Consider the following 11,644-nt stretch of genomic DNA (forward strand, 5'->3'; position numbering starts at 1 on the left):
CGGAACTAATGCATAATCGAAGATCATTCTCGAATTATAAATCTCATCTGAAGCTCTTTAAAATCAAACTCTCGACGACTGTTATCTGATCTGAGCCCGAATCTAATTCCTCGAAACTTCAATCCATGTTCGACTATTTTATCCGGGTCCGTATTCTCCAATGGGATACTCAGTATGTCGCCCTCTAATTAATTCTTATCCGACTCGACTTCATACCTCTGTGTTCGATCCCGATTTAAAAATCAACATCGGCGATGATTTTAAATGTCGCGATTTGTCTCTTTCAATCAAAAATCTGAAAGCTAGTCATATCCCGAGACAATTTATTTTCGAATCATGCGTAGGAAATTGTTGCCGAGCGAAATCAAATTAGACTCTCGGCCGAATTAATCGCTCAATCGTCCATTCGTCGGAACTATAATTCGCTCTGTCCTTCGTAGAAACGGATTCCGCGGAAGCATTTTTACTCCGGAAATAATTTAACGCGGCCCGATTTCGTGTTTGGGCCAGCCCAACCCAGCCCAATTGGGCCCATTTGAAACCCTAACCCTAAGGTTTCTCTATAAATAAGGATCCCTCTCCCTTGCCCTTGGCTGTTTTGCACTCCCACCCCTCTATTTTCCCTAGCCGCCACTGTCTCTTCTCCCCTTTCTTTTTCTCTCACGCACAACCTTCTTCCTTCTTTGTTCCTGGCGCGGCAGCAGGGAGCCGTGCTCCCCTCCATGGCGAGCAGCAAGCTGGCGCCCCTGCTCCTTCTTCCTCGGCGCTGAAGCTCGTCCCTGGCGTCCATGGCGCCGGCGTATCTCCAGCCGCCCCCTGCTCTTCCCTGCCCATGGCCAAGGGACGCTCAGGACCCGACGCCCCTGCGTACGCTCCCTCCATGGCTCCCTGTTCCTCAGCTCCATGGGCGCGAGCCCCTTCTTCTACCTCTAGCTGGCGGCGAGCAGCAGCCCCACCTCCCTGCGCCCTTCTCCCCCATGGGCTGCTTATCCAGCTCGTCCCTCTCCTCCCCTCTGTTTTCCTGTGCGTGCGCAGAGGCTCCTCCATGGCCGGCGCCCAGCAACAGTAGCAGCCGGGTCTTCGTCCTCCCTCTGCTGTCCGCGGCATGCAGCAAACAGGGAGCTAAAGTTTCTTCCATGGCTGCCGACCTCCTCTGCCCCCTTGCTGTCCCACCCCTTCTCCCTCAAGCCAGTGCCTTCCCCGACCACATCTCCATGACCGAGCAGCAGCTCTGCTCGCCCCCCTCCTTCTTTTTCCCTTGCACAGCAGCAAGAAGCCCCTGCTCGCAGCCTTGGCGTCCAACTTCGCTGCGCAGCGGTGCCGATCCAAAACAGTGGCCCCGGATCCCCTCCGCACTGCGTGCTTCACCGGATCTGCGCAGCCCCAACATCGACGTCGTTCACCTCGGTGAGACGACGACGATCTTTGTTTGATTCCGTATTGGCAATGTTCTTCGGTGATTAATTATGTATGTGTGCTGCTTTGTTTTATTTTTGTGGAGGAGAGAACCCCATGTTTTGCGTGGAGAAGGCAAGCCGCTCGACGCTCGTCGATGTTCGTAGCGATGCACAAATCGGAATCTCCATCGTCCTCACAAACATCGATTGGGTTTGTTTATGGTGAGCCGATGCATGTCGCTCTTGATCTACTCGTTTAATTAATTTGAATGGATGTGTGTACAATGTTTCGGTTATGCGCATTGGTGGGATCGCGTTTGCGATTGGAGAACAAGAGTTTATTCGATGTATGCGATTTGTAGTTTGTACAATTATATTTTAGTCGATGTGGTGTACAATTGTGTTGGAGTGTGGGTAGGTATAAAAATGTTTTGGTTATAGGCCGTAGCAAGGTTGCCTTCACGTTTTGGTAAGCAAATATGTTGTGTTGTTTAATGTGATGAGTAAATTGGAAATACGTGGGATGCGAGGATTTAATTAGTGCATGTAGGTGTGTGAGTGTCGTGGTGTGATATAGTAGTGGTGGCGTGAGATGTTTGTTTGAGGTGTGCGGGTATATGCCGCGATGTGGTTGTACTCGCAACGAGGAAAGATGTATGTATTGTGACACGACGCTTAGATCGCTATTATATGATCGTGTGAAGGATGCTCATGATGGTTGTGTGATTAAGGAGTGATGTAGTGGCAAGCGAGAAGTAAGTTTAATTTTTCAAACGATTAGTGGATAGTATCTATCGGTGTTCTCATGATTTTTGTTGTATGGCAATGTGATGCTTTGCTTTGTCAATTATCACATTCCATGCCCCTTTGGATAAATAAATGTCTTGTTGATCGATTAGAGGTCTTATACGAGCGTTATCGCAGCCCAATAATTATTGGAAGCGAGTAGCGTTCATAAGTCGGTCCTTGTTAAAATTGAAGAACAACCCGCTAAGATATGCACATAGGTGCTTTAGGACCTTCATTAGCAAATGTAAGTCTTATGAAGTTTTATGCCATATGTTAATGTCTCTATGTTAGACCTCCCAAAATATGGTGTTTTAAGTGACTGGTGTGTGAACTAATTTAAATTGAGAAATGGTTAAGAAAAGCTGATTAATCTGCTCCAACCCATGTTTCGAGTTACAATGTCTAAAATGGTTTGCTAAGCCTTATACTGCGTTAGCCAACCCATGTTAAGTAGGAGTCGATCGCGTAAGTGATTGTGATATATAGGTTGTGTCTCGAATTGGGATAATAATAGGCTAGCCGACGTGTATGTTATTTAGTGAGCCTATGTTGTTGCTTTGGTTAACCCACTTGTTAGATGGTTTGGTTAAGCATGTAATCATGATGATTGGCTTGTTGCAGTCTAAATACGTGTGGTTATGGTCGCGGATGAAAAGTATTAGTGCTCATGTGAGGTCTAAGTTAAAATGCAAATTTTTGTGTGAACAACACTTCGAGATCGACTATCGGGGAGAATGCGTTGTTAATTAAATATGGTACTTCTAGTGCTCATAATGACACGAATAAAAATTAGTAAGTCCACTTGTTAGTTCTCACTTGGTCATTTTAACTCTAACAAATGTCAAAGTGTTATAATAATTCAAGTCTCTAGAAAGCGGAAATTCTTGAATTGTATAGAAGCTGAAATGTATTGATTGCTGTTTTGAGCTGCACGTACTGTTTTCGGTGTGCTGTATGTTTGATGAACTACATTGTGTTTTCTGTAGATATGTGCTATAGAAAAGTGGTAGATAATTTTATTATCTTTCGAGTGTTAAAATTTGACAGGCATAAGTCTGATCGTTTAGGAGTTATGCTTTTTACAAATTCAGTAACTGAATCTGTCCAAATTTTGTACAGATTTCAGAAACTGCATGGTTTGATTAAGTTAATATTAGAATCAGTCTTTATAGATTATAATAAAGTTGTAGATATCTTTCTCATCTTGCTTGTGTTAAAGTTTCATAACCATAGGCCTGACGATTTAAGAGTTATGAATTTTACAACTTGGTTGCTGTGTTCTGTCCACTGACAGAACAGATTTCGAAAACTGAATTGTTTGATTTAGTTCAATATAGAATCAATTCTTGGTGATTATAAAAGTCATGTAGTGCTATTGCCAAGCTTTCCAAAAAGTCTTGGATCACTCTTTTTGGTGATCTGAAGATTAAGTTATGGATGTTTAAAGTCTGAAGACTGAATCTGTCCAATTCTGGACAGCAAAGCCTTCTAGTGTCTTTTGTCCTTAGTTAAACATTGAATCACCTTGAGATGTTTATAAATGATATGTAGACAATTTTATTACCTTTCCAGAAAGTCTAAGATCACTTTGTTTGGATGTCTGAATCTTCAGTTGTGAATTTTTGAAGTTGCAAGTCTGAATCTGTCCAAATCTGGACAGAGCTGCTGTGATTGCACGTTTTGACCTTTCTAAGTGCTGAATCATGTTGTAATGACAATACCAAAATTGTAGAGCACTTTTTAAGCTTTCCAGAAAATCCTAGTTTGCTATTTTTGGATTAATATTTGAAGAGATATGATTAAAACTAGTAACTGTTGTGCTGCTGTCCTAAAAATCTGTATGTGCTCAATTAATTGTTAGTTCACCCCTTTGACTAAAAATGCTTAGTTAGCACTTAACGGATATAGAATTGTAATGGCTAAACTTAGGTTGACATGTGTTCCATGATTAATATACTTGCTTGCTGTAGTTGAGGGTGGATAAGAGTTCCATAGTTATTAATATCTATGTCGTATTCAAACTTACGTTGTCTTGGTTAGACTTGTGTGGTCGGTGATGCTTTTGTGTGATAAATAGAAGAAATAAGGAAAAGCCATAGCAAGTTAAATAAATGCGTGTACTTGTGATGTCGTAGTTGTGTTGTGTAAATATACAAAATGTGGTCGTCTTGTTAATGGTGTCAATGTTGTGCGCTCGACGATATGTAGTGCGCTAACGCTAGTGTGTGTGGTTACTTGTGATGTCGTAGTTGTGTGCGTAAATAAATAAAATGGTGTTGTCTTTTTAAAGATGTTAATGTTGGACGCCGATAACATGTAGATAACGAATGCTAGCGTTTGGTTGTCTACGGTGTCTTCCAAATTAATGTTTAGTTCGCCACTGTGTCTTTGTATATCTTGTGCTACTTTTGTGCTACTTTCAGTATATTCATACATATGCATCTTGCATCTCATTTAGGACCGAGAGATGACGATCGTGCAAGTGATGTGGTGTCAACCAAAAGATGCAGTCGGTGGACGACCTGAAGAATGGTGGACTTACCCAGTGGATGCTCGCCAAGCGAGTACCTCCCTCAGCAAACACTATCTAGGTGTTAAATTAAAAGGCAAGCCCCGGTTTTATGCATAACCTATTTATATATGCTATTTTACTACACTTAATATTTGTAGGCTTGTACTATGCACTTAAGTGTAGGAGTTGACTGAAACCCTAGTTGCATGAACTCAGGATTCCTATTGAGATGGATACTAGTATGTTAGGTCGAGTAGCTGCTTTACTAATCAGGGATCTCGGTAGAAGTCGAGTGATTTTTCTAGCACTCGCGCGAGGTCAGGAATTGGTTGTACCCACTTTCATATCATAATGATGTTGGTCTGTGGACAACAATCCATGGGGATTGGTTGTCTACGAGATGGAAATTGGAATAAGGATTAAGGTGTGGTACCGTGAGTTAAGCGTTTGAACGTACTAAACACATACCGAGAAATATGGTAAATCGGTAAGCCTAGTACCTGAGTGAACCTACCCGCAGACATATCCCCTCACGCGACCTGAGACGTGGTCTCCCATTCCGGTTATGGTGGGTACAAGTGCGGTCACTGCACGACGGCAGTCGGGGTCAGTGAGGCATTGTACGCCAAGGCGGTGAGCCCTGATCTGTTGCCAGGGAATCGATGGGGACAGTTGATGTGTGTGGGGACGGAGTGCCTCGCCATGTCATGTGTTTAGGTTTACCTTGCAAGGATAAAAATTCGATTCGAATCGTCTGCTTCTCGCAGCTAATGAGACTGCTTGATCCATGCTGCTACATTGAGTAATAAGTGGAAATGAGGTGACTGGCAAAAGATGTTGATTGATATAATGTTCGATACCATGTATGAATAGCTAGGTACTCATCTAGTTTAAAAGGATCATACTAAAACTTGAAAAGCTAAAACTTGATTTTAGACTCAGCTAGTGCTTTTGGCAAACCAAACCCCTCAGCCAAACAGCTGCATGTCTAGAGGTAGAGGAGTAGACTCCTCATATCGGGTAAGTCTAGCTGAATATTAGTATACTCAGCCTTGCTTGTGGCATAATTTTTGCAGGTACCCCTTAGGGTGATTGGTTGCTGGTGTGACTTGGCCTCCATCCCTGCCACCGGGATAGACGGTCGAGTGGGTTGCTGCTTCCGCAGGAGAGGACCAGGAGGAGTAGCGTGGCCAGGCTTCGCCATGTTACTCGGTTTTCTCCGTTAGTTATTTCCGCTACATTAAAATTTATGGTTATTATTTCTAAAACTCCGATAATGTAATCACTAATGATACTTATTAAATTTGTGGTATTATGTTTTATTGTATTTTTCTGTGCCTCACCTTCGTGTGAGCTAGTGGTATTCGATCCTGGTAAGTGGCTTTATCGGACTAGATTCGAGGGACTGACGTTTTATTCCTACTTAAGTGTGGTCTAGCCTCTAAGGTGGGACTTAGGCACTTAAGTTGGAATAATTCGGGTGGTTCCGCCACACCGAAGCCCAGCCTTGAAGAAGCTTCGGTAGATTACGACTTCATTCTCTTCAGGAACAGGAACAGTCATGTCTCCGTTGTCAGCCCTCACGATGGATATGTCTCGAAAATACCTTCCTCTCATGTTATCAAGATGACTTTGTCTGATAGTCGATTTTCTGAAGACTGCGTGACTTGGTCGCCAGGGCCGATCTTCGGAGTCTTTGCCCCCACTTTCCACATCATAACTATCGCTGTCATCGGTATCTTCAGATAAGCCTTATAGAATTTCTTTTGTAATCTTTTCTGTGTTGGTCTTTGCAATTGACTTGATGAATCCAGCAGTTTTTTCCTTAAGAAGCTTCTCCTCTTCGGTTAGCTTCGCTTCAGCAACTGTCTTCTTGTCTTGAGACATTTTATCTTCGGAACTGACGAAAATATGTCCTTCAAATCCGAAGCTCAGAAGCTCAGAAAACTTAAGAAACAAAGCAACTGTTGGAAAGCAAGAGCTAAGAAATCAAGCAAAGCAAAGTAGGCGTATCAAATGTGCTCGGAGTGAGTTCCTATTTATACGCCCAGCGCGCTCCAAGTTGGAGGGCCCCGACTGTCATTAACTGTTGCTATTCTAGCAAAGGGAAGGTGTTTTTTTGGACCTTCGGCTTAGGGCCTTCGTATACTCCTTGAGCCTGATCGCCTCCCCTCCAATCCTAGCCCTGTCGTCGTCACCATCGGTGAGATCTCTACCACGCCGCCCGACCCACGCGCCACAGTGACCATGTCACGCAGGACGACCTAGCCACGCTGTTCTACTTCTGGGACACGATGGGTCCCACAAAGGGTATAGTCGCCACGCACCAGAGACTCATCTCCATTGTGCAGATCATCATGTCTTCCGCCCTCATAATGGAGCATGCTCTCCTCTAAATCAAGTTTGGTTTCTCACATTTTATGCCCGAGGTGATTTTCTATAATTATCTACTTATGTTCAGTTGTTGTGATTTCTCTGTAATTGTAGTGCACTTGTGTGATTTCTTGGTTTTATTTCTGCCAATTAAGAGCCTACGTTGGTGAAAGCAAATCATGTGCGATATGTAGCTCAAGCACAAAACTTCTGCTCCAAACAACTTTTGAGAAGCATTTCAAAATTTGATGGAAAAATGCATTGAGAAACGACATGCACAGTTTAGCAGTTATCGCTCGTTTTGTAGTTTAGGTAGAGCAGTTTTTGTTGGGGGCTTTCCTCTTCTGAAGGTCCTCAAAAATGTGACTAACCATATGTTTTCAGCACAGTATAAATTATCACATGAGGTTTCGGCTCTAGGATAAAAGACCTTTTCTAAATGGCGAAAGTATACGCGGAGTAAAGAAGCAGGCCGAAGGTTATAGGAGTAAGCGCCGAAGCTATCGCCAGAGAGCTTCGGCTTGATGTGGTGACAAAGACCAAGGATGACACCAACTTAAAGGGGGAAAAGACCACTTAGCCCATGAGGATTTGTATTGTAATCATGAGTAAATATTAAGGGCACGAATGTAATTTTGTCCGGGCTATGTCCCGTGCCTATAAATAGATGAACAGTAGCACCGTACTGTTCACGCTGGATTGTAATCTCTCTCACGCGTCACTCTCATTCCCACCTTCTGGCAAGCCGAATGTATTAATGTAACATGTATACTATTCATGTTTATTCATATTCATTGAATATAAATGCAAATAATATAGTGATATATATATATTATCTTTACCTCGTTGTATCTCATTGCTTTATCACTTATATTTATATGCTAAAATGATGAAGGTATGTCCTTCATGACCTTTGTCTGAAGATCATTATATCCAAGAGGAGATAATGCTTCGAAGGACGAAGGTCTTGAACCATTAACAATTGTGTTGCCTTGTTCTTGATCTATAGCATCTGAGAACGAGTGACCAACATTGGCGCCCACCTCCGGTGAACTCACTTCCACAACCTTCGGAAGATCATCTACCTTCGACATGCCGCTGAAGAATACAATGGTGCCAGGGGCTGCTCTGTAACCACTGGACACAAATCAAGATGCCCTCTCCCTGCGAGAGGCCAGGAACCAAAAGAGGAAGGCCACCAGCCCAACTCTACAGGAGGAGCAAATCGATCAAGAAATCTGGGACTTAGAGGTCATCCATCAGCAAGTGCAAAGGAAGAAGGAGAAGATGGCCCGGCTGGCCGATCTTCAGAAGAATATTGATGAAGCTGCTAAAGAAATGCGTCATCTTACTAAAGATGACCAGGACCGAAGGCCTCAGCACAGGGAGCTTCGTCAAGAGAGCTCATTCAACGAAGATGAGTGGTACGATGACTTTCATCATGCTAACTTTATCTTTGATGATGCTTCTCCTCTGGCGGCAGAACTGCAGGCTATCCCATGGCCACAATCCTACAAGCCACCCAGTTGCCCATGTATGATGGGCACTCGGACCCAAAACAATTCTTGATGAGCTATGAGGCAACAATATCCTCATATGGAGGCAACACCGCTGTCATGGCAAAGTCCTTCGTCATGGCAGTCCGAAGTGTGGCCCAGACATGGTACTCCTCTCTTCGGCCAAGAACAATTACATCCTGGTAGAAGCTTAAGGACATGCTGGTCACCAGCTTCCAAGGTTTCTAGACGAAGCCGGTTACTACCCAGGCATTGTTTCAATGCACACAAGACCAATAAGAATACCTTCAGGCGTATGTCCGAAGGTTCCTGCGACTAAGAGCACAAGCACCCACAGTGCCCAATGAAATTGTCATTGAGGCCATGATCAAGGGACTTAGGCCAGGACCCACAACTCAGTATTTTGCTAGGAAGCCTCCACAAACACTAGAGAAGCTACTTCAGAAGATGGATGAGTACATCCGGGCCGAAAATGATTTTTGCTAAAGAAGGGAGGAGGTCTACAGGTTTTCTGAGATGACCAGGGGCTTCGGAGGGAGGCTTCATCCTCGGCATGTCCGGTTCATTCATAACTCCAATGCCAATGATGAAAGGCCACCAATGCTAAACTTAGTCATCACAATTCTCAGTCTTCAAGCATGACTTCTTTCAGACCACCGGCTCCGAGGGGCAAAGGAGGAAGAAGTTTCAGTGGAGGAAGGTATGGCAACCAACCCAAGAAACTATACTGTCTTTTTTGTGGCGAGGACAAGGGCCACACAACAAGGACATGCCAGGTCACAATTTAGAAGCAGAATGAAATTGTCGAAGCTGAGGCGCGGCTGAGTCAGCCGAAGCAAGTCCTCCACACTGCTTCGTGTTACTCCCCATACATCCTAGAATACGTGGGTAATCAACATCCCACGGCTTTTGTTGCTTCGGCAAGCCATTCCCTAACTTCTTGGCCCCAGTTGCCACCACCACCACCACTAATCCACAATCAACAGCTGGAAGGGCGCAGTCATACTCGGCAGCAACGCGACCTTCGGGAGGAATCCAAAGCTCGTACAGTCAACAGCACTGTGCCTGAGTCGAAGCATATTTACTAAAAGGGCTACAGTGGCTTGGCCAACTAATTTGATGATCTAATGTATCTTAACATTTTCTTGAAAGAAAAACAATACAGGAAGGATGAATTTTCAACTTGATATAATGATATTGTCGTTACACCATCGAGTGTAACAGCATTATGTTCCAAAGCTACAAAGTCGTTCCTAAGGGAGCGCAGTGTAAGTTCTGAAGCTCAAAAGTCATTCCTAAGGGAGCGCAGTGTAAGTTCTGAAGCTACGAAGTCGTTCCTAAGGGAGCGCAGTGTAAGTTCCGAAGCTAAAAAGTCATTCCTAAGGGGATGCAGAGCCAAAATGTCACCTAAGTAAAAGTTGACGAAGCTCCAAAGTCGTTCATAAGGGGATGCAGAGCTTAAATACCACCTAAATGAGAGGTGAAGAAGCTCCAAAGTCGTTCCTAAGGGGATGCAGAGCTTAGCTCCAAAGTCGTTCCTAAGGGAATGCAGAGCTAAAATTCCACCTAAGTAAAAAGTGAAGAGACTCCAAAGTCCTTCCTAAGGGAATGTAGAGTCTGGGTGTGTTTTCGTGTGGGTGATTATCTTCGACATAAACATCATATTGCATCATACCATCACATCATTTTGCATGACATTACATCATACATCATATCGCATCGGCAAAAAAAATGCGGAGAAGAAAAGATGTTTCTCCCAAAATATTTGATGGATTATGGAACAATGTGTTGAAGCACAAAGTATACCATTGGAAGATATAATTTTATACACCAAGGAAATCTTCGTCGACAATGATATTATACAAAAAGTTGTGGCATAGAAGGGGTGATTTTTTCTTTGTGAAGCATGAAAAGAAGGGAAGGTGTTTTTTCGCCGAAGGCTCAAAAATGGTATGTACACAAATTTCATACATCACAAAGAAATATATTATATTAATATACATATAAAATACTTGATGTTTGACTCATACACAAATATTACATTTCCTAGTAAAACAAGAATCTAGTCTTCCTTCAGAATTCTTTCAGCGGCTTCATGTAAAAGTTTGTCGACGACTTTGTCAACAACTTCGTTAGCAATTTGCATAACATCTAAAGCTCCTTTCATAACTGGATCAACTTCGGGGTTGTATGGCTCCGGTGGGGGAGAGAGGCCGGCTGTAATAAGTATATGATGGTGAGTTACGAAGGTAAAAACGAACAACAAGGCAAAATGTTTCAAATAAAAGTACCTATAACCATGGCATGTTCGAAAGCTTCTTCGGCTTGTTTAGCTTCCTCACGGGTGTCGTGAGATTCTTTCTCATTCTTTTTAATGGCTTCGTCAGCCATCTCACGTCCGCCCTTCATCCACACATCGGAGTAGAATTTTCCGCCCAGGGTAGAAGCTTCAACTGAAGGGTCCTTAGTATTGTCAGTAGAGAGAATGGATTCTAGCTGGGCCGCGGGCTTGACATGTTCACACCCAGCCTTTTCTAAGATTGCCGTAATACCTTGGGCACCGGAAAAAGCACAAAAGTCTCCGCGATCGCTAAGGATCTCATCGAAAGCTTCGGCTTCTTCACCTATCCATTGGATAACCTCTTCGGGATCGTCGCGAATAAAATTTTGTTCTGAGGAATACGCCCCACCTTCGCAAAGCTATCTTTTAGCTTCTTTGCGCAGTCCAAGGATTTTTCATAACACCTTTCCCTGGAATCACGAAGCTCTTCAACATTCTTTTCTAGCCTTGAACTTGTCCATTCACTTATCTCTTGCTTTGCCTTTGCAACTTCAAAATTTTCATTCATTTTGACAAGTTTTTTCTTTAGATCGTCAACTTCGGCTTTGTGAGTTTCGGCTTGTGCATTAAGCCCGGCTTCGCTGACTTTCAGTCTATCTACTAAGGAGAGCATAATCTTATCTTTTTCAAGGGCTTCATTCCTTAGTGTGATGACCTCTGACCGAAGGTTCCCAAGTGCAATTTGGCAGCTTTCATCATCGGCCTCTTTCTGAGC

The 11,644-nt window shown here is 43.5% G+C and overlaps 1 protein-coding gene across 1 annotated transcript; it reads left to right on the top strand.

Annotated features, from left to right (window-relative positions):
- Window positions 1–629: 629 nt before the first annotated feature.
- Window positions 630–4,682, top strand: LOC109943692 (uncharacterized). The gene is made up of 2 exons (XM_020547187.1): window positions 630–1,619; window positions 4,645–4,682. The coding sequence occupies exon 1, from the start codon at window positions 789–791 to the stop codon at window positions 1,431–1,433; it is 645 nt and encodes a 214-aa protein (XP_020402776.1). The 5' UTR covers window positions 630–788; the 3' UTR covers window positions 1,434–1,619; window positions 4,645–4,682.
- Window positions 4,683–11,644: the final 6,962 nt, after the last annotated feature.

The sequence above is a fragment of the Zea mays genome, chromosome 1, assembly GCF_902167145.1.
Source record: "Zea mays cultivar B73 chromosome 1, Zm-B73-REFERENCE-NAM-5.0, whole genome shotgun sequence".
Lineage (NCBI taxonomy): Eukaryota > Viridiplantae > Streptophyta > Magnoliopsida > Poales > Poaceae > Zea > Zea mays.